The following is a 26746-nucleotide window of genomic DNA, read 5'->3' as shown; positions in this document are numbered from 1 at the left end:
TACTGAGGGTAAAGTCTAGCGTGCCGCTAACTCGCATCAGCTCTTCGACTTTTGGGCGCAGAGCGTCGACTCAGAAGGGTAAAGCAGGGGCCGGCATTTGAGTAATAATTGGGGACCCATATCAAGACGGGACTTAACCCGATGAACACTCGGAAATAGACCAGGTATGTTTCCATCCACCAATTTCTCACCCCAATGACCGCGTCTGAACTATTTTCTAATGTTTACTCAGGTATCTCACCAACGAATACCGCGTGGGGTCGTCTAGCCAGAAGATTGCCGGGGTTATTGGGGCTGATACAAGTTAGAACGGTCGGGTACCGGCAGCTTTAGACCCTACTTAGCAAGCGGTAATGCTACAGACGTTCCGAAAAGGTCTTGGGGAGTTCGGCATGACCCTCACCACGCATTTCCAGCCGTCAGATAGGGCCATCCAGTACGTGCGGCTGAAATGCAAGAAAATGCAAGCCCATAGCGATTTGGCCGTGGAAATGGCGTTGGCTGCATCGGTCACGTATATGGATCGGGTCAGACTCAGTCTGGATATGGCCCCCTGTAAAGGGAGCGAAGAGGTTAACATTGGGAAATCCCCCACTATCAGCTACGTTAACAACCCATGGAAATTCAGCTGAGAGACTGGCCACCGCACCCGTAGCTGTAGTGTACGTTTGTTTATCTCTCCTCGGTACCACTCATCACACTCGATGGAGCATTCCAGAGCCAAGATCTCCAGAGCTTCCAAGCTGCGATAGACGTCCATGCCAAACAATTCACCAACAGGAAAGTCTCTACATTGGTGACCAGCAAGCTCAGGCCACATTTTGAATGAAAGCCCGAAAACTGTGGTCTGAGCTTGCTGAGATAACTTACCGCTCAATTGTATTATTCGATATTGAGAAAAATCATGTCGGATAATCCAGAACTTTCCCTGCCTGCCAAGGCACCGTCGATGGCACGTTACCACAACGAGCCTATGACTTTACATCCAGCAGCTCTCTATACTCTTGTCGACCTGGATAACGCAGAGCTTGAATATCTCGAGCGCGAATGCGAATCTGGGTGTGTCGCCACGGGCAGCGAGCCGGGTACCAGCGTGCGTCTTGCCCCGCGTTCACGCTTTGTCGGCCAATCGCTGCGCGCCGTCTTTGACTACCATCTCGAGTTGGGACCGCAAAACACGTTTGAGCCCAGGTACTTTATCGTCACCTCCGAAAAAGATTGGCAGACTAAAGGGGTCATACTGGTAACGCTAGACGATGACGAGCTTGATTGCAACGTCGACTCGTTTCGCATCAAGGCTGCCGATGCCGGCTTGAGTGTCGTGAATCTACAAATTGGGAATACTTCCTGGGGTGAAGAAAAAGATGGTTATGAGCTCCATCTTAGTAATGCAGATGGCGACAAAGATGACGACAACGACAACGACAACGAGGACGAGGGCGATGATGATGATGATGGGCCACCAAGGCCGAGGAAAAATGTTCCCCTAGGCTACTACGTTCCCATTTACATCCATTCGAGTCTATCCGAAGATAAAGTCATCGCCGACCTGGAGCCAGCGTTCAAATATAAATCGCCCGAGGAATATGCCTGCCGCATCCAAGCCAAACTCACACCTGCACCCTCCACCTCAAACACAGTATCGACCCAAGACCTCATCCAGCAAGCTGTCTCCCTACACCCCTTACGCTGTGCAAAGAACCGATATCTGCAAAAAGAGTACATCATCGTCATCGATACAGAAGACCCTAATGAGAATGGTATGCTGATGATCAAACTGCCGCCGTGGGATGCGAACCGCTCAGGGACGACTGAAAAGGCAGACTTACGCCGCATCGGGGAGGAATTGGCCCTTGCTACCACTCAGCACATACGCATCCCGTATTCTTGCTACGAAGGACTGCAGACGCGTTTGCTAATCTTGGCTAATGGCGATGCTGACTGGCCGTCAGAAGACGTGCGTGTCCAACCCGTCTTCGTCGTCTTCCAGTACAACACGCACCACAAGGAGCTCGGTTTTGGCGCTAGTTTAATTGATACTGGCGCTGCAAAACGAAAGTCTGGCGAGGATCGACTGGTATATGCGCCCGAAGCGGTCAAGCGCGTCGGAGAAGGTCTGGACTTGATTACATGGAACTACGATGAGGCCGTGAGACGATTTCCTTGGTTTTGCCGGGAGAAGCGTTTCGTCGAGGGCTTGGATACGACTTATTTTATCTGCGTGGATGGAGACGATGTGGCTAAGACGGGGGTGTTACTGGTGCTGAGAAAATGGGACGGGAGTCTGTGGGGCCGGACACGGGATGAGTTGCTCGGTTTGCCCGTTGATGGTGTGAAGGACGAAAGAGTCCCTATTAAGGAAGCGCTTGCTCTCTTGGAAAAGGGGCGAAAGGGCGAAATAAATGGGATGAGTGAAAGCTTAAGAGATTTCTTTTCGTAAACGCTTATTTATATTTATCAGAGAGAACCCTTGATGATGTCATACGGAGAGTGAATGCTAGAAGCAGCAGCAAAACTTATGTACAGTAGCCGTGCAGTAGTATAAATCTATTAACGCTCAACCTGTGTTAAACAAACCGCTATACCACTAAAAGGTTATTTGGGTAATAGATTTTATTCTATTATGTTTTATATCTCTATATCGGACAGATAGTCATATCTGACAACCTGCTATCTTCTGTCGAGGGCGCCGCGCGACCCCTATATTAGAGACCTTTGTTTATAGATCTATACCTGTTCCTGACTAGCTCCATTTATACCATAGAAATATGTCATCAAGTGTCATGATCCCTCGTATCTCTGTCCCTATTTCCATCCTTTATGGATATCATCGGGAACCCTAATCCAATTGCCTCCCATATTAGTATATCTAGCAAGCTCAACGTGTGTCGTCACGTTTATACCAGAAATATTGCTTTCAAGCTGCCCAGACGAAACATCAGCAGTAATTTGAGGACTAGTGCGAATACTGCCACCGCTGTTCCACTTGCTATCTTTGCTATCGATGTTGGCTGATGAATTAATCAAAGACGGACTGCATATTGCCGTAATGTGTCGAAATAATGGCCAGTATGTCGGTATTGATGTATCAAGAATGCCAGCCACAAGCTCAATAAGTGAGAGAAGGCTCAAACGTATGTTATCGTCTATAATAAATGTTAATGCCACAACTATCTGTTTTACTATGAGTGAAAGTGACTTACAGCTGGGATCACCAGTCGCGTCAAAATCCAAGGAGAACGCAAGGCGAACAATAGAAACGATACAAGCACTTCCACCCATACAGAAGGTGAATATCAGGAGCCTCTTTTTCTGCTTGGAGGTGTGGAGACGTAAAACCATCGGAATAGGGCAAAACACTAGGATAAAATCGATAATGACATTGATGATTCCAACAAGAAGCATGAAGAGCCCATAATTAAGGCAGTATCCAACCGAAATTGTGACGTCCCAATAATACTGGATGGGAATGCATTCGAGAATATTAACGATGGATATTGCTATGTGAAAAGCAATGATCAATAGGGCGAATACCCATAGGAATCTATGGAACGTTCTCGATCGGAAGATGCTACCGTATAACCTAATAATACCGAGTTTCAGGAATCCTAGAGACGCGGTATATGATACTTCATCGATAATTTTCCAAATATTAAGCAAGCGCATGTCCGTAACCATGATAACATGACGCCCTCCTCCGTATTTGGTTATCTTGTTTTGTTATAGTTAGCAGGGGTTAGTTTAGGTACTTTGGTCGGTCAGGTTTAGTTACCATGCCCAGCCCGATGCTGTATACAACATAGAAGACCCAAGCTATCAATAGTAGAATATCACTTTGTGTTAAACGAAACTTGTGCGATACAAGATACTGCGAATAGAGACGGAGAAGGATGAATACAATAGATGCAATACCGCAAATAGAGACGCAAATAATTATATTCGGCACGAGGCTTTCGTCGCTGTGGGCTATCATATAAGCTATCTGCTCCTTTGATGGTAGCGCGGCCATATTGACTTCTAGTGGCTATAACGGGGGAGAGATTGAGAGTAGAACACTCATATATTTGTTTATATACCGTAGGAGGAGTTGTCCTAATGATATAGGCGACAGTTAGAGTGCGGCTTGGAATTCTCAGAGCACCCAAAGCTCGTAACCGGCTTGAATACTACCTAATGTAGTATTAAGCAAGGAGTGTCATATTAAATGGAGGCGAAGTGTATTGTGCTACGATTTAATATCATGCTACATCGTCTGCAAGGTTCTCACATCACCAGCATACATATATTAAGTTCAATATGACTCTGGTTCTAAGTGATGTCGGGGCAGATGGTCGTCTCCAACGACTAACTCATGTAGACTTTACGCAACTACTTCTGAAAGTGGCTTTGAGGTGTTGATTCTGGCATTGGCAAAGTCAATTAATTAACCTTGGCATTTACCTAAGGAAGCGATCGCGTTGCATGTTATATCCTAGGTATGCAACCACACCACTCAATACGGTATATGATACGTGCTATACTTGGCCCCCACATACGAAGTACCATAGCGGCAAAATGTGGTTTCGTGGAATGATTGCTAAAATTGGAATGGCCTAATAAAATGTGGAACCCACTGCAGATTTAAGGCCTTTAATTGGATGATGGGTGATAAAAGTGGGTAAAAGCCTGGAACCATTCCGCAAATGTCGGAATGATTCCCAAAAGTGGAATGGTTCCATTATGGTTTTTTTTAAATAAAAATTATTAAGTTTTTTTCAATGTAAAGCTTATAAGGGTAAAAATCAATTAAACTTTCGTACTAATTCGATGAGACTGGCCACCTCGTCCCATTAGCTCAAACGTTTAAACCCCACTGTGGGGTAACACAAACGCGGGAGCTATGGGTTCGAGGACCAGTCTTTTCAAATTTTTAGCCTTTTTTCAATTTTTGGACCCACTTTTCTGATTTTTAGGAGGGCATTCCAACTTTTGGAATCATTCCAACCTTTATGGAATGATTCCAACCTTTTGGAATCATTTCAGCCCTTGTGGAATCATTTCAACCCTTATGGAATCATTTGGTCTGAATTGAAACATTATTATACATGGAATCATTGTAATGGGTTGGAACCATTCCATGAAACCACATTGTGCCGCTATGGTATGTAGTATCACATCTCGCCAACAAATCGGTAGCTAATAGGTTATTAATTAAGGCTCTGGCTTTGCGAACCACAATTTAAATATAGGGGGCTTATCTATATATTTATATGCAAGTACCTAGTTTGTGAGGTGTATAGTACAAGTAGAAATTTACTGAAGGAATTGAAGCCAATAAGCTATAAGGCTTCCGAAGTGAGTTACGGCTCGCTTGACACTATTCTTACGTTTTTAATAGACAACTTTCTCGATCATATAACGCTTATCTCCTTATTGGTCTACGTCACGCCTCTGCTGCAGTAATACATCTAATTTAACCGACATTGTTGACTACGAAATATACCCCGTGCTTGTTGCATTTCTTTAATCGATTGTTTCTGGGGGCGCCGTGACACCGGGGCTCCATGATAGCAGTCCCGGAATCTTTGATATGAGCGAGCCGAGCCTCAGCATTACGCTCTGCAGCGATAACATTGCCCCTTTGAGCGCGTAACTGGCGAATGAACAAGGCTCCAAGTCACTAAAGCACCCTATAATTAGACAAGTAGTCTTAGGGTTCCCCGCCATCGTAATAATTGGGTTATAGTCCATGCAATGCTATGCGAGGAGGCGAAAGTCAGCACTAGGTAACACATAATGTGCATAATGTAACCTTATCTATATGTAATTTCTAATAGCGACGTCGCAGCTACACTGTTGATTTATATGAATGAAGTTTGATCAATATCGTATTTTAATGTCCTAAATTTCATCAACTTACGAGGTAATTGCGTCAACACCATCAAAATGCTGGTTTAAAGTGTCACGTGTCTAGAGATGAGCTACCTACCTCTGATATACTCATCACTCGAAAAAGCCGCTTTATGTTTGGAGATAGTTAACAGAAGTTTATATTATGAATATTAAGTCTAGAAGTACAAGTGCCCGTCCTGCGCCTCGGGTTCCATCGACGTCAGCCCCTCCGTCTTCAAGCTCTTGGACTGACAAGGTTGTGCATACAGTATATACGTATATACGTGAGATCAAATTAGAAACAACAATAAGCAATATAAAACATAAGACAATAGGTTCGATTCATAGCTAGCTAAGTAGGTAGCTAAAGGGGAGGCTATCGTAGGCACACAATAGATATAGCTGTTATGTGTGTGGGTGTCTCTCCGAGACCGCTAGGGCTACGCTGCCCCGTAGCATACGTGGCAGCTATGCCCAGCGATATCGGGAATAGCCTCATTGTACTAAAGCAGCCGTTAGGATATTACCTAATAGTAATTATCCCAACACAAGCAGCTGGCTCCACTGGCCAAGGGCCGCGTCAAGGTTACCTGGGGATACTCCGGCAGCAACTCTGTTCGCGTAGAGGATCTGGGCGCCGGCGAGATCAGGCTCGAGTTGGTCGATGAGGTGAATGAGGAGTATGCGAAGTTTGAGGATGGTGACGAGAGCGAGTTGTAAAGATGGAAGGTCGAGACATGTACATTATCTCCGCCTTGGTCCAAAGCCTCGTCTACCGAGTACAATCAATAGACCAACAAGCGAAAGAGTAGCAGCGACGCCAGCGATAATACCAACAATTCCCCCTGTGCCAAGGTAGGTACCCTGTGCCATTACAGGTTCTTGACGCTTATTATATTGCAAATTAGTTGTGATGCCGTTTTCGACTAGCAATGGTAGAGCTAGGGCCTCTGAATCAGAAGCCAGAATCAGGTAAAACAAGATATAAGACATTTTATGATTTATGAATTGTTTATGGTCGCTGTGTACTATCGTGATGCTGGACTATATAATTAAAGCTTACGGTAGGTATCGAATAGGTGTTTATATATCTAATTGTCAGGATCGGATGCCCTAATGAGGTGAATCATGCATAGAGTGAATGTCTAGGGTAGGTAGACCATGTAGTAATTGTATTGAACCTAGTAACGCCTGGCCATCCAACCTCTGACGAGAGCGCTTCGCACCTCTTATATACTCATATAAACCCTTGTAGCCACCCTAACCCACTATACCCTAACACTAATACTTCACAACTATCAACAATAACCTTTGTTAATTGTAGACGATTCTGTTCTGCCGACCATCAAAGAGGTATTACGCCCCTTTGTGTACCTATGCAGTGGAACATGAAAATGAGTTAGTAATCATTAATGAAAGTCATTTGTACAATGGTATAGTCATGGACATTTTAGGAGTCATATTTTAGCTCTTGGCTATTTGTCCCATGTTTAGGCATAATCCTATTGTGACTAGGTACCTACTCAGACAATGCTGGGGTTTCCATGAATATGATGACAAAGTGCCGCTTCTATTGCAAGTTCATTGTAACCGGATGAATTTTCTTCAGACGAAAATAAGTGAGCATGACTGACGACTTATTCAGGAGGTGGGTATCTAGGTAGCTGTAAGCATGCTAACTGGTTTTGATGCTTCGTCTACGATTCACTCTTTTGGTGTTGTCTGCTTTTTAACACAGGCATAACTACCTACCTAGGTACCTACCTAGCGGTATTAAAAGGTCTAGCTATATATTTCTCGTCTCCCCATAATATAATTCCCATTTCCCCTTCCATTGCCATCCTCAATATCATCTCCTTTACATCAATACGCTCCCTAGATCTACGTCAACCAATTATCAAAGTTCGACGATCATTACTATGAAGGCTTCTTGTCTCATCCTTGCCGGCACTTTCACTTGCCACGCCGTCGCAGATGGTGGTTACGCGAAAAATTGTCAAAATATGATGCTTGTCGACCTGGATAATTCTCACGTTGGCCTGAAGGCATCTTGCAAAGCTGGAAATAAAGATCAATGTTCAATCCTTAATCTATGGCAATGCTATGGAACTGACAATAATGGCGCCCTGAAACCTCAAGAGAGGTAAGTGATTCATAGAGTCCTTTATATATCCGGTCATTAAAAAGTCGTGAATAAAGTACTAACCAGACGACCTAATTTAACTCAGGGGTGCCGCCCCTAGATGCCGATCATGTAAACTCAACGGCACAGTTTTACAATGTGATTGCCGCGACCGTTCACAGGGGCGCTACCACATCAGCTCTGTAGATACGAGTAAGTAGCCTCCTTTAAACAGATATCTATGTGCGGGCTAACAGCACTTTCGCAGACAATCTTATTGTCAACGACAACGGAGTCCTCAAATGTTTCGGCAATAAAGCTATCACGCCTGATGACTGCGCCTCAAAACGATCGAGTGGATATGGTAGTAACCTCTCTCTTGTTACTCTAGGATATGCCCTATCCTTCTGCGGTCTGGCCCTTATATGGGTTTGAGTTTATTTTTATTTACCTTTGACACTTTATGATTGCCAATTCACGGGCTTGCCCCTAAGTCAAGGGCAGCCACAAGAATAGAGCAGCATTATCATAATATATTAAGCGCATCCATTAGGTAATACCTGATTGCATCTAAGCTTGTGATATTAATATTCTAATTTATTAACCTGCGTATTACTTTTAATAGTCTCGCTTCATAGTGCAATATAATATGAGTGCTAGGTTACCTAGGTAGGTAGTCTTATTCTGATGGTGTTATAAAATGATTTGACTGGAAAATCATCTTAGAGTGCCTGTATCAGTCCCTCTATTTTTGGTCTATTTGTTTCATATAATGCGAGTTAGAACGAGGGTGTTTGAAAACACGTTATCAGGTATCTCCTCGAGTCCCCCTGACCCGTTTCCGTCATGTGTGATGAAAATATCCAACATATCACATGATAATTTATGTACCTCTAGTAATGGATTACTTGGGATTGGCTTTGTTACCAGCAATTTATGACTACCATTAATCATATGTGTATCCCGGAGTCACTAATCTCCTCAGAGTACCATACGGTAATGTTTTAACTATCACATGAAATTCTTTCGTAGGATGATAAGAGCAAGTTCCAGCCGCGCGGCATTATCTTGCCTTTTGCCAAGGTCGCATTAATAGGGGTTACATTGCGACTCATGCCAACAGTTCCCCATGGTACGGCCCCCAAATTTCGGATGTTACCAAAGTGCATATCCATCTCTTCTCGACCATAAGGCTGTAAGACAACTTCCAATTAAAATCAGGTCTCGCTTGGCTATGCATGTTTCGTCTCTTTGTGGATGCTCTTGTTCTGGCCCCCAAGCACGTCGCACCCCATGCCGTGGGTTTAATGATGTGAGTGAATACGATATTCAACCAACATACGTGCGGGTACTCATGTATACATGACAAGTCCAAAAAATAATATGAGAGCCAATTACTTCACGGGTAGTATTACCCGACAGGAATGGCCAGTGTGGCAATGACTTGAGCGCTATTAATGCTATAAGGATGATAAGAAGGTAGGATTCAAAGTTCCATCGTCACACAAAGTCATTTTCCCCAACTTGTTTACTTTCGGTAGTTATCGTCTTCCCTTTCTATCTACATACTCGCAGCCTAGTAGCAGCAAGGCAACTTCAGAGACTAAGAGGTAGGTAATTCGAATTCCTTTTCCAGATTCGCCCGCGCAATTCGACCATGCTTTCAGCAGCTACTCTATTTGAATGGACACTATTATGTGCAGGATGCATATTAGTGCCTTACGTACGTACTGTTATATTCGATTATGATTCTGGGTTCATGCTAACTACTAGGAGTATGCCCTTACATTCGCGTACAATGTCTTCCTACACCCCTTGAGAAACTATCCAGGCCCTCTTCTGGCTAAGATGACTGATGCATATGCGGGTTTCTACGCCATGATGATGCGTCTACACCTTACCGCATGGGAAGATCATCAAAAATATGGCAAGTTCAATTGTATTCTACTAGTCAGTTGAATATGTTTTCCAGGCTGACCAAAACGCAAATAGGTCGAGTTATGAGGCATGGCCCGAATAAGCTCGTTTTCAACTCAGCTCAGGCTCTTAAAGGTCAGTAGCTACGTACCTGTATACCTACCTACCTAGGTATCTATTAATAATATATTGCCGTCCATCTTTCGCTACCTCGGCTCTCCTCTTACTGACTATCCCTTTAAGATATCTATACGAACGATAGGTTGTCCAAATCTCATGTGTATCTAACATCACTCCAAGCCACGACTGGCGAGAATGTATGGAGTACAATCGACAAGCGCACTCACCGTATTAGGAAACGGATGATCGGTGCTGTACTCAATGATCGTTCTTTACAACAATTCGAGCCTACTATAATTAGAGAGGTTGATATATTTCTTGGTGTGGTTTTATCTTCATGCCAAGGTTCCCGACTTTTGAATATGACCGACAAATTCAATTATCTGATGCTAGATATTGTCGGCCACCTTGCTTTTGGACATGCTAATCGTACCCAAACCGTTCCAAAAAACCGGTTTCTATCAAAAGGGATCACGGTGGCCAACTATCATGTCAATGTCCTTTTGCAGTACCCATATTTAGCACGATCTTGGCTAGTATCTTTGATACGACATATCACAGCGCGCCAACAGGAAAGGAACTTAAATTCGTTACGAAAAATCATAACGAGGCGGAAGATGCAAGGGATAGACGCACATTACGATCTATACCATTTTGTCACTCGACAGATGGGAGCCGAGGACACCGAAAGCGTTGAGTTGAGTGAACTGTGGTCGGAAGCGGCCTTATTCTATGTAGCAGGTTAGTGTCTCAAGCTTTAAATACTTGGTCTCGTGGTTTCGTTCTGTGAACGCTGATTCTATTACTAAACGGCAGGAGTAGAAACAAGCTCAACGACTCTATGTGCATTGTTTTTCTATCTATCACGATATCGAGAATGCTATGACAGACTTGTCTCAGAGATCCGCTCTTCATTTACTAGCGGAGATGACATAAAAAGGGGTACCACGTTGGCTAACTGCCACTACCTTCGCGCCTGTCTCGATGAATGTATGCGTATTTCGCCACCAGCGCCGGGGATATTCTGGAGGGAGGCTTCTCATGACAACAGCAAAGCTAGTGGCCCTTTAGTTATCGACGGCCACGTTATCAATCCAGGGACGCAGGTTGGAGTCTGTACTTATGCTATCCATCACAACGAGGAATACTTTCCCGAGCCTTTTGTATTCAAGCCTGAGCGGTGGATGGCGGAAAGCTCAGCTCCTAAACCATCGGTACCGCTTGCTGCGTTTTCATTAGGAGCCAGATCGTGCCCAGGGCGGTCCCTTGCCTATCTACAAATAAGTCTCACGGTTGCTAAAACGCTATGGTATTTCGACTTTGAGCGGCCGTCGGGCAAGCTTGGTAATGTTGGTAGCAGAGGTGGTAAGGGTAAACCAGACGAGTTTCAACTGTACGATATACTCGCGTCAACCCATACAGGACCCATTTTATCCTTTAAACCGCGAGGTGAATATTGGAAGGATCTGAAAGCAATGTAAGGCTACGATACTGTAAATAAGTTGGCGATCAAGATGTCTACTGTTACTTTATAATATGCTTAACTGAATATATACAACTATCAAGTATAGTTCTTTTACTCATCGAAGAAGTAAAAGCATCGCCAAGAAAGCCAGAAGACAAGCCGCGTGAGTGGGTAAAATCAATCCAAACTTCACTGCTAGGCTCAGCTTCTTATTTGTCTGGGTTTAGATAAAAATTAAAGATTACCTAGGTACCTAGGTAGGTACCTTAGGTACCTCTTATGTTACTTCGTCTGCGAAAGACTGATCAAAGTTTCATAACATCGGATACGGTTCGGTTTGGGCGGCTGCTTGAAGGGTGCCAGACGCTTCCAATGATTTGTATCTCTAGGTACCTACCTACCTATTGGAGTCCGCATTTAATTCAGATCCCCTGCTGGTGGTTGCTTGAAGCGGAACCAACAAATCGATTTTATGCAGGCCGACTTTTACGACAGCAACACAGAATTAGAATCAACTGCCACACTTCGGGGTTGTTTCCAGCAAGCAACCAACGGGGTATCCGCAATACAGCCTGCTTAATCAATGGTAGGCTACCGGTGCGTATTCGCTTTGTGATCGGATATGGCGCGGCTACCTCTAGCGACGACACCGCGCCCATTCACGCCCCCAATACATTATCGGCAACGTGTTTAATGAAGTTGTCAGAAGCCTGGTTTTTAATTTTTTAATTTTCTTCCCCCATTTTGTAACTATTAGCCAGGTGCACATTGCGAAGATGTAGAATGACTGTAAGTACTATGTTACCTACCCCCTAACCCCCCATATTCATCATCTGTCAGTCAGTATGGGAGTGATCACCAAAAAATGAATCTCATCCTCCATAGGTATAGAGTCACTAGAACAAGAATATGTAGCTAAATGGATGCTGAAAGATACGGTATATGAGCTGTAGTTGTATATTGACTTAGTCTACCAACTGTATGAGTGAGGAGGGAGGTCCTTCTTATATATACATTCCATGCCAAGATACCATGTACTGTACCTGAAAGTAGTCCCTTGACCACTCGCTTCAACAATGGACTCCCTATTCTTCCGCAAAGCGAGAAGCTCTATTAGAGTGACTGTTTTGCTTTTTACTAGACACATATTTGGCTACGGTCCAGTTAAAGGACCGTTTTCATCATGCGCATCTTTTCTAAGATCTTCTTTGATTTGTCCATAGGCGCTTATGCGTTACTCCAAGGGTAATCGCGACTAGATGACCTCCTATCCACAGTGTCTATTGCGACTACAATCTCCGTCGTCATGAGTATACCATCACTGGGTAAAGCTAAATCACTCTGCTCGTTTCGGCTCGACAATGAGGGATATTTGACTAATGGCATCGTTGCGTCCCTCATTCCATGGTACATCCTGTCGGCATCCCATAGCTCACGTTCCACATGCACCTGCTGAGATGGCCATGTATGTGATTTGCTCGTCCGTCTTGAATTTCTTCTAGAAATACGGGTATAAAAGACAATTTTGTCGATGATACGACGAATTGAGTCGGTGTTGGAAAAGGCTCTCGGTATCCATGGTGCACAAAGGGCAAGGAAACAGCATGTATTCTCTGCCAATGTCCAAAGATATACGCCATTGATCGTGTATGTTTTATCATCAGAATCTAGAAACTTGATCATTGCGACCGCACGAGCAATTGACGATGCCAAAGCCCTGGGGTTGGTTCATATTAGGTATGTAAACTGCTTGACAGAAGAGGGGTTCAGACTTACAGTAAACCAACGAGAAATAAAAAAGAAACTCCCATCTTTTTCTTTGTGGCGACCTGTAAACGCCAAATAGTTCGCTGGGTTAGAACCATAACAGCCGCTATGTATATCGTGTTCATAAAACACCCTGGAATCTGAAATATTTTCTGGTTGATACAATAACCTTCGAGAATAGTTTTATCCCAAATCTTCCTATATGGAAAACATGACATGTTTTCAGCGGTAATGTAAGCAATTGTAGTTATAGAATTGAACGCCAACAGGATGTTGCCTATCCAGTAGAATGAGTTCCGGGTACCACGTGGGACGAAGATGCGATTCCATTCTAGGAGAATAGCGGCCTTCCAAAGACCCGACGTGGCAGCGCAAAAATTGAAACCGAGGTGGTGAATCTGGTTATCAAAAATGTCAACATCCTGCAATGCCTGTGTTTCGAGTTAAACCACAATATACGGGGGTTGCATACGTAAAAGATCGGAGCGAGGTCCCTCAATCGCACATCCCATTGATGAGGGAAAGCACCAATCATATGTAATACATAATACGAGCACCATAAACTTCCTATGAATGTTCCCTGATGGATGATCCCTAAGTTAGTTGCACATCCAATGCTCGAATACGTAGTTGATGAGAACTAATACCATTCCCGCCAATGCAAGAGCTGTTATAAGGGGTAAATACCGTCAGGTTCTCGTATGTACGTGGAAAAACAGGTAGATAACGCACCATCTTCGATTTCTAGTTTATTTCGATTAGACACCTTTGCGTACGCGCGGATAAGTGTAACGAGCGTTATTGAACATAGGCATATGGCGTTGGTAAATTGTGCTACGGCGTTAAGGTTGGCAGGGTGCTCGAAGTTCGGTTTATGGCCTGGGGGTGGTTGCAGAGCTGGTCCATTTAATATTTCTTCCGGGGTCATAGAGATTTGTGACATGCTGGAAGGCTATCTGGACGGACATGAATCGACAGTTTTGGGGTTGGACCATAGATATTAGAAGAACAAAAATAATAAGTGAGACATATTGTGAAAGCTGGCTTCAGATGTCTGAGATAAGTACCTAGCCAGCCATTGATGGCTTCCTCAATCTTCTGCTTCAGTACGAGTTGCTGATATTTCAAGGATCCAACAGTCTTACAGCAGTAACTTACTCAACTCTATATCCATTAGCCAATCGGCGCGTCCATGATTCGAGTATCTCGCAGGAACCCCAATACTAGTAACAACGGTTCATTATAATATTTATAGCCTACAGAGTGTTGGTAGCTATGTGACACCATATGTGTACCGTTAATCAAGTAAATAAGCTATTACGGCTTACTAGGTCATATATGAGCCCAGTCACTAGAGGACTCATCTAGGTTGGAGTCTTTTACGTCTGTAGAGGTAACCGTACGTGATTTCTATAGAGGTATATATAAAGTATCTAATACGCAAAAATACACCTTATTAGTACACATAACCGGACGAAAATAGGTAATATTAGAACGATACGTCTACGAAGAGCTCATGCCAGAAAATTGCCGAATACGCTACATGTCATCGTAAGGCTTAGCGGTGATCATAAAATGGCGATGCATTAATCCTGATTGCCCCCAATGATTGTTGGACGCTTGCAAGTGTGTAACCAACAGAGCGGCAAGTTGTAACATGCACTCATGTGTCTATCCAATCACGTCCCGGTAATACATTTTCGTACGATCGACGTTTCATTTGGTGACACATAGCTACTATCGTATGCATGTAATCGCATGCCGTTGGTTAGGGGCGGGAATGGGGGCCATATTAAGATGAGGCTCTGCACTAGTTTTACGGGACATCGAGAGGGCGTAACATTTATTTTTAATCTCACTCCCCTCCATTATAAACAATAATACTACGTCAATATATGAGGGCCCATACACGATACCTGTAGGCGGAGTTCCAACGCTACCAATCAGACATGCCATTTTTTGTGACGTTCCTACACTACATTGGATCTTTAAATGTACTACTTTTGAATACTACCGTACCAAGCTCTGCTGTATCGAGAAAACCGTTTAATAACTTTAATCCATATTTACACCGTTTATGCCACCTAAATATTTAAGATTAGAAGTGTTAGTAATTCTTAGCGTTTACCACTATTTTCATATCAAATATTATCAAACGTTTGAGTTTTAAAATATTTAACCTTCTAAGCATTCAATATAGTTTCAAACGTTTAAGCGTTTATACCTCTTCCTGTGTCGCTCTCGTCGTTCTCGTGGATCTAAAGACCTCGAAAGAGGCTTTGCAACAAGATCTAATAGATCCTCGACGTTGTACAGGCAATACAGGTATACAGGTATACAGGTCTATATAAAGGGTCCTCCCTCCCTTCCTATTCATCTTTTTTCTCTCTAAGTCATCAACCTCTCAGCCAACTCTTAAATAGTAAAATTACGGTCTAGTAACAGTTTTCTGGATCCACCAAAACTTAGTAGGTACTACCCATGTGTCAGTATACGTCTTTTGAGCCAAGCTGTTGGCACTCAAAAATAGTTTAATCACACCAACTCAGACGCGTAAGAGTGACTTTGCACCAACATGTCATTTCGTTTCCTTCTCGTATGTAATTACTGGAACCTAACTGCCTGAGGTAGTTGGTCCTATCTATTCAAAAATGTATTATGATTGTTTATCCGTTTTGCTACTAACAATCCCGAATCATTTTAAATATGCAGTGACCTGATAAATATTCCTACTTAATATTTCAACTTAACTCTGTATCTGTCCTACTTTCACCCATACTGCAGTCGTCCAGCTCACCATGAATAGTTCAGAAAATGCTTCTACCTCTGACAGGGAGGTCGTCGCGAAAGACAATTCTACTACCGACTGGCCATCGGACAAGGCGACGGGTGAGGCACAGGAGTTAGTAGTAGAAGAATGGCAACCATCCAAGCACGAGAAAGCTATTATCTACACTATCGCATTCCTTAACCTCATCGTCTCTCTAGATGCCACTATCATTGTCACCGCTTTGGCTGTAAGCATAAACTTTCCTACACCATATATCCTTCTACAATCTGCTGACGGGGGGTTTGGCTAGGCGATTATCGACGATATCGGTGGCACGACCACTCAAGCCTTCTGGATCGCCACATCATATCTCCTTGTAAATGCCGTTACTATGCCAATGATATGTTCAATCAGTGATGTCATTGGCCGACCCGTTTGCCTTACCTTCTCCATTGCCGCCTTTACAGTGGGAACAATAGTCTGCTGCACTGCACAGAGCATAGGGGTGCTTCTCGTGGGGCGCTGTATCCAGGGGATTGGTGGTGGAGGTATTCACTCCCTAGGGCTGGTCATCCATACCGATTTTGTGCCCTTGAGATGGCGACCGAAATGGTATAGTATCACGTAAGTTTCTCTGCGAGATCACCGAGACGTCTCAGACACTGAACCAAAAACAATATAGACTTGCGGCATGGGCTATTGGCCTCTCGGTAGGCCCAGTAACAGGTGGTGCTATTGCCCAAAGGACTACCTGGCGCTGGATATTTTATCTCATGTTTCCTATTTGCGGGTTTGGCCTCGTTGCCGTACCATATCTCCTCACGCTACGACCGAAAAAGGCCACTTTCAAGGAGAAAATGGAAAGGATTGACTGGCTGGGAGGATTTATCTTCACTTGCTCCGCAACAGCCTTTCTTATCGCAATTTCATGGGGCGGTACACAGGTATGCATATATAACTATCCCGCCCCGATACATAAGTGGCCGATGTGAGTTACCTAACACTATCATAGTTTGCATGGAGTAGCGCGGCTACACTGGTTCCTCTTATCCTAGGCGTTCTAGGCTTAATCGGCACGGCGTTCTATGTAGGGTATATTGCGAAATATCCTTTCATTCCAAATGCTTTATTTGGTGATGTGAGCTCTATCACCGCGTATATTGGTGCTTGTCTTCAAGGAATTTTGGTATGCCTCTTCACATCTTGAACCCTATACATTGGATTATGACGGCTAACAGATATGGCCTCTCCAGTTATATGGGACATTATACTAGTAAGCAAAAGCCGCCACGAATCCGTTGAGAGCACTCCTGACTTTAGGAATAGTTGCCCCTTTTACTTCATGTCTGTGAAGGAATATAGCCCAATTGATGCAGGCGGTGAGTAACATATGGATCAATTATTTATCAGCACGTCACATCGAAAACAGTGTGCTAATTCGTGATGCTACAGTGGCTACACTTCCAAATCTTCTCCTGTTCGCTGTATCCGGAATTATAACTGGCCGCCTTGTAACCCGGTTTAACAATTTCCGTTGGGCTATTTGGTTTGGCTGGTTCTTCAGCTGCGTGGCGACAGCCATGTATACGGCATGGAGGGTCAACGACAGCAAGCCAGTCTGGGTTATCAGCTATATGATAGGCGGCATGTCACATGGAGCTATACTTAATGCGCAAAACTTCGCTTCGCAAGCCTTATGCAAACCCGGAGACGAAGGTGCCGCGGCGGCGATGTACATCTTCGCAAGGCAATTCGGCATGGCCCTCGGCGTAGGAATAGGAGCCACGACGTTCCAGAATGTGATGAAGTTGAAGCTCAGGTGGGAGGGGCTACCAACTTCAATCGCTGACTATGCTGAGGCTTATATCCCTACCTTGCACTCTCTCCCTCCAGGCCCTGTTCGGGACGCAACCTACGACGCATACAAGTTTGGTTTTCAAATCGTAGTTGCCACTTGGCTTGGGATTTCAGTTCTCGTCCTCTTCCTCACGCTAGTGTTTATTAAACACGCTGATATGAACAGGAAGCTTGATACCGATCACCACATCGACAGCACGCGAATGTTTAGGCATTGGGAGAAGAAGCAGTCTTCTCCAAACAGTAATGAGGAGTAAGACTTGGATATGTCTCCGTCAAGCATGGTAGTTTGGGCTTATTTGGATAGTCGCTCTTAAATGTACCTACCGAACTGAGCTAGTCTTTCGTATCTAGGTAGGTAGGAGGTATTCATCGTTATCGATGGTGTAATTTACTGTTTCCTTCTGTCTTAGAATGCAGGATTCTATTATATGTAAAGAGTACTTTTCTATGTTTCCATTGCTATATCTTTCTCTAGAAGACTACTTTATTGCTATGTACCAGACTTGGTAGTAGATATTATGTTATTGCTGGTTGACTCCTTTCCAACTTGTGGATAGTGTTAATACTTTGGATGCTTACGGCTAGACACCAAAATAGGGAAGCACGTATTCAACCAATTGATTCAATTAATCAACAACATAATGGTTAGTCCAAGTGAACTAGTAAAGTTCAAACGGGGCTATAAATAGCATGAGGAATCCGTGATCTTGGTGCAACACGATTGCGATTTTAGGTCACCACCTCCGAAGTTCGGCATTTGTCGGCTATACTACCTCATTACACTACGAAATACATCACACATTTATACATACTACCAAGCCACCGCTTCATACTACAGCAAAGATATAACCGACAATCTTTTTCACCATGTCGTCGCCTCCTACCGTTCTCTTAATCGGGAACCTAGCTCACACAAACGAAGAATGGAAGTCCCTCGGTAGCAAATACACACTCCTTGAGTTCCGCACGGGAACGCGAGAGCAATTTCTTGAAAACTGCCGAAATGGAACTTATGCCGCGGTCCGCGGATGCTATCGGTCTAACGTCTCTACCGCAATAACGGGGCCATTCGACCGTGAGCTCATTGCGGCGCTACCAGAGTCCTGGAAGTTCATCGCGCACAACGGCGCGGGCTACGATAATATTGATGTGGCGGCGTGCAGTGAGCGCAAGATCGCTGTCTCATCGACCCCCGTGGCTGTCGACGATGCTACCGCTGACGTCGGCATATTCCTTATGCTGGGTGCTTTGCGATATGCGCACGAGCCGCTAATTGCGCTACGCCAGGGCCGCTGGAAGGGGAGGGTGCAGCTGGGCCACGACCCTCGCGGCAAGTCCCTTGGAATCTTAGGAATGGGTGGCATTGGGCGGGCAATGGCAGACCGTGCGCGCAGTTTCGGGATGAATATCATTTATCACAACCGACGACAGCTGGACCCGTCTCTGGAGAAAGGAGCGAAATACGTGTCGTTTGAGGAGTTACTGGCTCAGTCGGATGTACTATCCCTTAATCTAGCTCTGAACGAAAGCACCCGACACATAATCTCGGCGCCGGAACTAGCCAAGACGAAAAAGGGTGTGGTAATCGTGAATACGGCGCGTGGAGCGCTGATCAATGAGGCCGACCTGGTGGCTGCGCTAGAGTCGGAACACGTCTCGGCAGTAGGTCTCGATGTATTTGAGAATGAACCGGAGATCCATCCTGGATTGGTGAAGAATGACCGAGCATTTTTGCTCCCTCATCTTGGGACGACTACCGTCGAGACTCAGCGAGAAATGGAACTTCTTGTGTTGAGAAATTTGCAAGCGGTTGTTGATGAAGGGAAGATACTGACTTTGGTAGGGGAACAAAAGGGGATGGATTGGGTGCCTAAGGAGGCAGATTTATGATTAACTTGGACTATTGAATGCTTTGCTATGTTGATGCAGTATAAGGTACCTAACCTAGGTTAGAATGCTATATGCTTTAAGATAAATATAGACCATTTTTGAACCCTGCGAACTTTAATTAATTAGACTTTCGGATCAATTTATGCCTTTTCAATTGTTGCATAGTTCAATTACTTATGTAATCCCAGATGCAAGTGATGAGGGCGAGGGCATATTTAAGTTTTCCACCAGATAAAAGCGGAGTCGTAAGATTTGTACCTTACCAACATCCTCTTTCCATCGAATCGACAATCCCGACCTACCTTAGATTCATTACCTACCTGACCAAGTTCTATTTCCTTCCGAAGATAGCGATGGTATCATTCTTCTCAAAGGCGCTGGCAACATCCAATGCGCTCCTCCCCCTGGCATCCTCCTTCAATGGATCTAGCCCTTTAGCCATGAAAGCCTCAAACATTGCTTTATCATGTCCTTCTCCCGTATAGTATGTCTTTTCTCTCCTAGCAATCACATGTAACGCTGTCTCGCCCTCATTGTTTACCGCGAAGATATCAACACCGCTACCGGGCGAGAAAAGCTTATCGTAGTGGAGAAGATGGCATTCTCCAGGATGCTCCATGCGACGGTCTCTATCCTTGGCTAATAGATACATAAAAAGGGGAGTGTTACCAGCGTTATCAACTACGTTGACAGACCCGCCTGCCGCTATGAACTTTTGCCAGAGAGCTAAGCATTGATCAAAATAGTCTTCGGGCAGCTCTATGTCTATGCGTCCGGAGTTGGGTGGTTTGCGACGCGTTTTTAGACATTGAGAAGCTATATTATGAAGTACTGTAAGACCGTTGGGATCAGGTTGAAGGATGTTGGCGCCTTTCGAGAGCAGCAAGTCGCACACCTTAGGTCGTAGGATACGCAAAGCATAGTGAAACGGCAAAAACCCATGGTCGTCTTTCAGAAGTAAGGTAGGAGCAACTTCTTCACGATTGATGAATTGAATAAGGACGTCATCAGGAATTCCTGGGTTCTGTAAGAGATGATGCAGCGCCGTCTTTCCTTCGCTATCCGCCAGCGTCGCATCAGCCCCGCGATCCAAAATTCGCAGTGGGGGCCCCAATGCTTTCGGATCCCAATGAAGATGCGAATATCCAGGCAGAACTTCACGCCAGTCGCACGAAGCTATCAAGACTGTGCGGCCACGCTGATCACGGTTGTTGAAGTCAATCCGAGACACACATGGTTCTTGTAGAAGCGTATCCAATACCTCATACACCGGGAATTCGAAGAGAAAATGAACCATAGTTTCCTTCTCGTTCAACGGCAAATATAAATTAGCACCCCGCTTTACGAGAGCCCGGAGGAGCGGTACTGTGTTTTTGACGCTTGTGTTCATCTTCTCAGCAAAAGCTGCACACAGCAGCGCATATACTTTTCGAGGTTCTTTTAGCTGGTAATTCACCATCCGGCTAGGGTGTTTTTCGTCGAGCGAATCCACGCTGAGTCCATGGTCTAGTAGTGTCTCTAGCGCTGAGAGATTCTGCTCGAAGATGCTAAGGAATAAGGGGCTTCGATCTCCGATAGCAGGATCCGCACCTCTGCGAAGCAACTCTTTCGTAATACCCGGAGCAGTAGAGGCCTTGTGGAGAGGTGAAAGCCCCGCCTTGTCGAGTATATTTGGATTAGCCCCGTAATCCAAAAGAATCCGTACCATATCAAGTTTCCAAAAACCTTGGGTATAATCATTTTTATCATTATTGCCGCCGGCGGCGATGTGCAAAGCAGATCTCCCTTCCTCGTCTAGGGCGTTTACATCAGCTCCATGAGAAAGAAGATATTTCATACCCTCCAATTGCCAATTATGATCTGCCGACGCAAGTGAATGAAGCGCGGTCCCAGTGGGAATTATCTCTCTGTCATGCGTACGGTCCTGGTACCGGTCGGTACCAATGCGTGCACCTTGCGCATTGACATCAACATATAGCTTTCCTACTAGGAGACGAAGCGTCAACATATTCGATTTAGACTGCTGACATGCTAATTGTAAGGCGGTTCTGGCTTGGGAATCATAGTAGGATCCCTTAACTTTTCGTTCTATCTCGATCTTCTCTCGAAGGGACGTATAAGAACTATAATGCAATATTACTCGAGATACCCGTTCAGCAACTTGCGTATGGCCGGGTTTCATAAGTTCCTCCAGGAGCTGGTAGTAAGATGAGTCAAGCGGGTTGGTTTCAAAGCCGACATTAATTAACTGTGCAGCATCATCGTCCGTTAAAAGGTCCAAGTATGTGGAAGGGGATTTCATAACTTCGTCAAGGGCGGTTTTGTTTTCATTCAGATTAGTCAGAGCAGATCTTGGTCGTATTAACTCCATATGGGCTCTCATCTTTTGTCGAATCTGTTCTGATCGCTTCGCAGTGTCCTTATTGTCATCCAAACCTTTCGTTGCCTTTTCGAAAAGTGCCTCATCCTTGGCAAATACCTCGACAAATCCGGCACAGCCAGCTAAAAGGGCAGCATCTAATGCTGTCAATTTATTTTTATCGACCGCGGCAACATCGGAGTTGGCATCCAGAAGCATTTTCACGATCGCCCCAATAGTACGAGAGCCATTATTGGTTTTTATCCCCTGCCTATCCCGATACCAAGGCCAGGTTTGGGGTTTGGAAGAATGTGGCCGAAAGGCATCCCCGGTCGGGCCGCGTAGCCATTCGTACTGCTGGTCATATGCAACCCATATGTTTTGCTCCAGTGTGGACTGAGCACAGGCGTGAAGAGGAGTAAACCCATTTAAGTCTACTGCCTGGATATCGGCGCCGTACATTAGTAGAAAAGCCACGGACTCTGGTTCTCCTGAGCTACATGCGTAATGAAGCGGCGTCCTACCGAAGTTATCCCTCTGATTTAAGTCGATGACCCCTCGTCGGAGTATCTGACAGGCAATACTAGGCATCCGGGCCCGACAGGAGATGTGAAGGGCATTTTGCCCATCGTGCGTTAAAAAGGCCAAGTCAGCTCCGGCATCGATCAGCAAGCTCAAATTCTTTTCGCACCTCATAGACGCCAAATGTAAGGCGGTTAAACCGTCATTATTTCGTATTTCGAAATCAATATGACTTTTATCCTTGATTACGTCGACGAAATGGATGCGCTCCTTGCTACGGATAGTACTACCGTAGGACATTTTGGTCTGGTATACGTGCAAAGCTGTAAACCCCTTGTTGTTCACGGAATTTACGGGGATCCCAAGACTAATAATCCATCGTAAAAAGTCGGCTACCTTTTCATCGCCATTATACCATGAAGCAATATGATGGAGGAGAGTATCTCCTGTATGGTTGGTCCTGAGCGGATCTACTCCGTCGGTAGCAATACGTTTTTCCAGCCTATCACGTCGGCACGAAGTGTCGCAGCAAAGAATATGGAGGGAATTGTTACCAAAATTGTCGACTACGTCAGCTTTCGCGCCGTGGTCTCGGAGTATTCGTAGCTTGTCCTCGGAGGAAAGGCATGAGAGATAAAGAGTTCGGCCATTTGTTGCATTTCTGGAGTTGATATCAATTCCTTCTGCGAGTAACAACTCAAGGTATTTAGTGAACCTTTCGACGCCGGACTGAGAGGATAACCCGAACCAACATTGCTTTTTGGCAGTGTCGTCCTTGCATCTTGCGAGTAGTATTTGGAACACCTCGAGTCCGGCAAACATCGCTTTATATACGGGCGTGAATCCATAAGCGTCCTTAACATTTGGATCAGCGCCGTTCTCGAGCAGAAGTTTAACAATAGATTCTGTGCCCTCAGTCCCTTTTACCATTCCTGATGGGTCAAGTGCACAGTGTAGAACTGTTTCACCGAAACGCCCTTTTTTATTTGGATCACCCCCGCTCTCTAGAAGAAGTCGTATGGCCTTAAGGTCACGATTTTGGCGCAGAACCAAATTCATGGGAGTATCTCCATGAACATGAATCTTATTCAGGTCTGCTCCTGCTTCCAGCAAGGCTTTCAGAGCAGGTACGCGAGGTGATGCTCGACTGCTTCCTAACGGGGCACCAGCAGCAAGGAGTAGAGCGGTATTATTCTCGCTGTCAACCTGCTCAAGATCGGCACCTGCCTTTATCAACATTCTTAAGATAGCCCGGCACGACGAATCATTGTCGTCGCGCCACGACTTCACTAAGCAGTGTATTGGGGCATCTATGGTGCCTTGACCCCTAGGACCACCGTTACGAGTACGTCGAGGGGCCCATTTTGATGTTTGAGTTACGTCTGCTCCCCGGCTTATGAGGGCTTCGACACATTTTACGTTGGCTGTACTGCACGCGAAGTATAGAGCAGTCGCCCCACGATACGTCGCGTTTGCCGAGACATCCGTGGTTTCCAGTATAGCCAAGACAGCCTCCGTTCGACTAAATCGACAGCATTCGCATAGGAGTCGCTCTAACTTTTCCGCCTTGCAAAAAGGGATCATCGTTATAATAGTCTCTGTGTATCCGTCTTGGCAGGCGTAGAGGATTGCGCACTCTCCCTTTGTGATCTTCTCTCCTCCCAGTAGGTATCCTGCATGATTTTCCTTTGTTTTAATCGTGTCAGGTTCCACGCCAGCTTCGAGTAGTACTTTCACTACCGAGGCATGTTTTACGGCAAGATGGATCGGCTTCAAACCACGTCCATCTTCTGCATTTATCTCACTCCCATGCTGGATCAGCAATGACACAAGCTTTGTGTGGCCATTGGCAGCTGCCCAATGCAACGGGATACGTTCTTGAGCATCCACTGCTGATACTTGTAGGCCTTCTTCTATTAACTTGAGGGCAAGATATGATAAACCCGAGAAAGCGGCGATGTGAAGTCCCGTCGGCAGGCCTTCCGTGTCTTCTTTTCTCTTTGACGTTGACCCCCATTGAAGAACGAGCCACCTTCTGAAAGCTATATCATTTGGCCTGAAAAAGCCTAAGACGGCGCTGGACAGCTCCTCATCTTCCACATCGCCGTAAAGACCGGCATGATATGACCAGTTTTCCACAGCATAGCTCAAAAATGGATGGCGCAAGCGGGCCTCCCTATAACTAAAGGGGTCCTTTTCCTCTTTCAGGCCTAGATGGAAACGTTTATAGCGTTCTTTTCTTGGATCAATCTGATGACAAGGCTTCTGATAGGTGACTGATGACTCCGCAGCCATATTGTCTGATTGCTCGCCTTCAAGAAGCAAAGAGCCGGATTGGAGGTATCGAAGACAGTTCATAGCCATATGCTTATGCGCCTTTGATTCAATTACGGGGAATGCAGTTGCCGCATCAACCTTCTGCAGGTTGCGCGTTTCGCCACGCAAGAATTCCGTGAATGAATGGTGAATTACTTGTAGCGTTTCGTCTTCAAGAATTTCTATCAGAGGCGCGCAGCAAGTAGCGACTAGAACCTTGAAGCCTGAAGGTGCATCAACATCCGGACAAACGGATTTCATTAAACTTGCCAATTCGTTCAATCGCAAAGGGCGTGAGGAATGTGTTACCGCCTCAAGCACAAATACCTGAGTGTCTATACTTACTCCGTTCTCTTGGCGCTGCTTCGCTAGCAGGCTTATGTATGTCTGTTCCAACCCCATGGGTAGAGTTCTTTCTAGAGTAGATATATCTACCGGGCCACCTGCGAGTAAGGAAGCTTCCACTTGGTCCATCGTAAGCTTTGCAACCAGGAATAAGCCTTGAGACATTTTTGCTACCATATCGATGACCTGCTGCTTGATCCCTTGTGTATTGTCGGTTTTAGGGAGCTGGCCAAAACGATGGTGTAGATACGCCGCTATATCGGCATCCACAAGACGCTGTTGGAGGCTAATGTGAACGATGGACGAGTCTCTTAAGGCACTTTGCAGATACTGCTTAGGCCTACTGGTGATAAGCAGTTTCAAAGAGTGAGGACGATAGGTAGCTAAGCTATTAAGCCTATCGAGAAGCGGCCTGTTTCCAGGAGTCGTCTCGTCCATCTCGTCCAGAGCATCAGCAACACAGAAACATTTCGGGACAGATGATACTCCATCAAGAAAAAGCTGAAAGAGTTCGCTGTCCAAAGTCTCTACTAAGCTCGTCTTTAGGCGTGACTGGAGAGAAAACTGTAGCTTAGGAGAGTAGGGCAGAAGCTGGGCAAGCCAATCTTGAATGAGGGCACGCGGAGAGAAATTGGCTGCAACGATGTTCCGGAAAAACATGAAGAGAACAGGACAGTCCTCAGATGTGCGCAAATGATTAATAATTGAAGCCGCTATGACGCTTTTCCCTGCGCCAGGGACTCCTTTTATCCAAAGGCTACCATGCTCTGAAGAGTCATACCATTTCTTATATTCATCAGTCTCGCAAATCCAAAGCCCGGTCCCGGGAGCTTGGGATGAGAGATGACGGCGGAATTCGCCAGATTCGGCCGAGTAGTCGGTGGGCTTAAGCCAGTTGCGTATTTCTTCCAATTCTTCGGGGCTCAACGCGATTTCTGAATGATCGACGATATCATACTCGTCATGATCATCTATGATGCTAGATGGACCTGCCATGTCGAAGAACAATTTATATTTGATATTTTTTATAGTGTAAATATGTTGAAAAGGCGACTCATGCTCATCCATGTCCTTTTATATACGTCTTCTGCGGCACAGCCACATAAGATGTTAGTATAGCAGGCAACAATGGCTCATCCATAGCGGGACCTGATCCGGTCGTCCAGCTATATTATTGGCCAAATCTTCTTCCGGGACATAGGTATATTCGAAACCAATGTCGAAGGGCCACGGAGATATCAAAAGCCCAAGTATGCTTTACTCTGCAATTTTTTATCTCATACCTATGTACAGTATAGATCATCTTTACAAGGAATAACGGATGTCAGATGACACTATGGAATGGCTTGTTCGAATTCGGTTCGGCTCAACGTAAATCCAACCCCTCTTCCCTCTTCCCTCTTCCCTCTTCCCTCTTCCCTC

The 26746-nt window shown here is 45.1% G+C and overlaps 9 protein-coding genes across 9 annotated transcripts; 6 read left to right on the top strand and 3 right to left on the bottom strand.

Annotated features, from left to right (window-relative positions):
- The first annotated feature begins 177 nt into the window (after positions 1 to 177).
- F5Y00DRAFT_235621 (uncharacterized protein) lies at positions 178 to 2599 on the top strand. Its single transcript, XM_048007587.1, has one exon. The coding sequence runs from the start codon at positions 905 to 907 to the stop codon at positions 2438 to 2440; it is 1536 nt and encodes a 511-aa protein (XP_047865333.1). The 5' UTR covers positions 178 to 904; the 3' UTR covers positions 2441 to 2599.
- A 130-nt stretch (positions 2600 to 2729) lies between these two features.
- On the bottom strand, positions 2730 to 4009 carry F5Y00DRAFT_269388 (uncharacterized protein; the record flags this gene model as incomplete). Its single annotated transcript, XM_048012436.1, has 3 exons — positions 2730 to 3146; positions 3204 to 3711; positions 3773 to 4009. 3 exons carry the CDS (start codon positions 4007 to 4009, stop codon positions 2806 to 2808), a joined length of 1086 nt encoding a protein of 361 aa, XP_047865332.1. The 3' UTR covers positions 2730 to 2805.
- A 2332-nt stretch (positions 4010 to 6341) lies between these two features.
- F5Y00DRAFT_261537 (uncharacterized protein) lies at positions 6342 to 6591 on the top strand (the record flags this gene model as incomplete). Its single annotated transcript, XM_048011221.1, has 2 exons — positions 6342 to 6371; positions 6445 to 6591. 2 exons carry the CDS (start codon positions 6342 to 6344, stop codon positions 6589 to 6591), a joined length of 177 nt encoding a protein of 58 aa, XP_047865331.1.
- Positions 6592 to 7790: 1199 nt separating this feature from the next.
- On the top strand, positions 7791 to 8439 carry F5Y00DRAFT_269385 (uncharacterized protein; the record flags this gene model as incomplete). Its single annotated transcript, XM_048012435.1, has 3 exons — positions 7791 to 8014; positions 8100 to 8206; positions 8262 to 8439. 3 exons carry the CDS (start codon positions 7791 to 7793, stop codon positions 8426 to 8428), a joined length of 498 nt encoding a protein of 165 aa, XP_047865330.1. The 3' UTR covers positions 8429 to 8439.
- Positions 8440 to 9650: 1211 nt separating this feature from the next.
- Positions 9651 to 11587, top strand: F5Y00DRAFT_269383 (cytochrome P450; the record flags this gene model as incomplete). Its single annotated transcript, XM_048012434.1, has 5 exons — positions 9651 to 9716; positions 9767 to 9920; positions 9986 to 10045; positions 10154 to 10771; positions 10847 to 11587. 5 exons carry the CDS (start codon positions 9651 to 9653, stop codon positions 11509 to 11511), a joined length of 1563 nt encoding a protein of 520 aa, XP_047865329.1. The 3' UTR covers positions 11512 to 11587.
- Positions 11588 to 12722: 1135 nt separating this feature from the next.
- On the bottom strand, positions 12723 to 14205 carry F5Y00DRAFT_269380 (uncharacterized protein; the record flags this gene model as incomplete). Its single annotated transcript, XM_048012433.1, has 4 exons — positions 12723 to 13212; positions 13272 to 13660; positions 13735 to 13829; positions 13950 to 14205. The coding sequence occupies 4 exons, from the start codon at positions 14203 to 14205 to the stop codon at positions 12723 to 12725; spliced, it is 1230 nt and encodes a 409-aa protein (XP_047865328.1).
- Positions 14206 to 15815: 1610 nt separating this feature from the next.
- Positions 15816 to 18327, top strand: F5Y00DRAFT_235619 (major facilitator superfamily transporter). Its single transcript, XM_048007586.1, has 7 exons — positions 15816 to 16279; positions 16343 to 16656; positions 16715 to 16976; positions 17045 to 17218; positions 17286 to 17305; positions 17359 to 17411; positions 17485 to 18327. The coding sequence occupies exons 1-7, from the start codon at positions 16061 to 16063 to the stop codon at positions 18144 to 18146; spliced, it is 1704 nt and encodes a 567-aa protein (XP_047865327.1). The 5' UTR covers positions 15816 to 16060; the 3' UTR covers positions 18147 to 18327.
- Positions 18328 to 18535: 208 nt separating this feature from the next.
- On the top strand, positions 18536 to 19908 carry F5Y00DRAFT_66269 (D-isomer specific 2-hydroxyacid dehydrogenase). The gene has a single exon (XM_048013982.1). It carries the CDS (start codon positions 18760 to 18762, stop codon positions 19780 to 19782), a length of 1023 nt encoding a protein of 340 aa, XP_047865326.1. The 5' UTR covers positions 18536 to 18759; the 3' UTR covers positions 19783 to 19908.
- A 1-nt stretch (position 19909) lies between these two features.
- F5Y00DRAFT_269376 (ankyrin repeat-containing domain protein) lies at positions 19910 to 26324 on the bottom strand. Its single transcript, XM_048012432.1, has one exon. It carries the CDS (start codon positions 26318 to 26320, stop codon positions 20114 to 20116), a length of 6207 nt encoding a protein of 2068 aa, XP_047865325.1. The 5' UTR covers positions 26321 to 26324; the 3' UTR covers positions 19910 to 20113.
- Positions 26325 to 26746: the final 422 nt, after the last annotated feature.

The sequence above is a fragment of the Daldinia vernicosa genome (genome assembly GCF_022497035.1).
Source record: "Daldinia vernicosa strain CBS 139.73 unplaced genomic scaffold F5Y00scaffold_20, whole genome shotgun sequence".
In the NCBI taxonomy this organism is placed as follows: Eukaryota; Fungi; Ascomycota; class Sordariomycetes; order Xylariales; family Hypoxylaceae; genus Daldinia; species Daldinia vernicosa.
The sequence above is the reverse complement of the archived record's forward strand: the minus strand, read 5'-3'. Positions and strand labels throughout refer to the sequence as shown.

Coding starts and splice junctions, on each gene's coding strand:
- F5Y00DRAFT_235621 (XM_048007587.1), top strand. CDS start 905: ATGTCGGATAATCCAGAACTTTCCCTGCCTGCCAAGGCACCGTCGATG.
- F5Y00DRAFT_235619 (XM_048007586.1), top strand. CDS start 16,061: ATGAATAGTTCAGAAAATGCTTCTACCTCTGACAGGGAGGTCGTCGCG. Junction 17,219..17,285: donor CTTGTCTTCAAGGAATTTTG/GTATGCCTCTTC, acceptor TGGCCTCTCCAG/TTATATGGGACATTATACTA. Junction 17,306..17,358: donor TTATATGGGACATTATACTA/GTAAGCAAAAGC, acceptor CTTTAGGAATAG/TTGCCCCTTTTACTTCATGT.
- F5Y00DRAFT_66269 (XM_048013982.1), top strand. CDS start 18,760: ATGTCGTCGCCTCCTACCGTTCTCTTAATCGGGAACCTAGCTCACACA.
- F5Y00DRAFT_269376 (XM_048012432.1), bottom strand. CDS start 26,320: ATGGCAGGTCCATCTAGCATCATAGATGATCATGACGAGTATGATATC.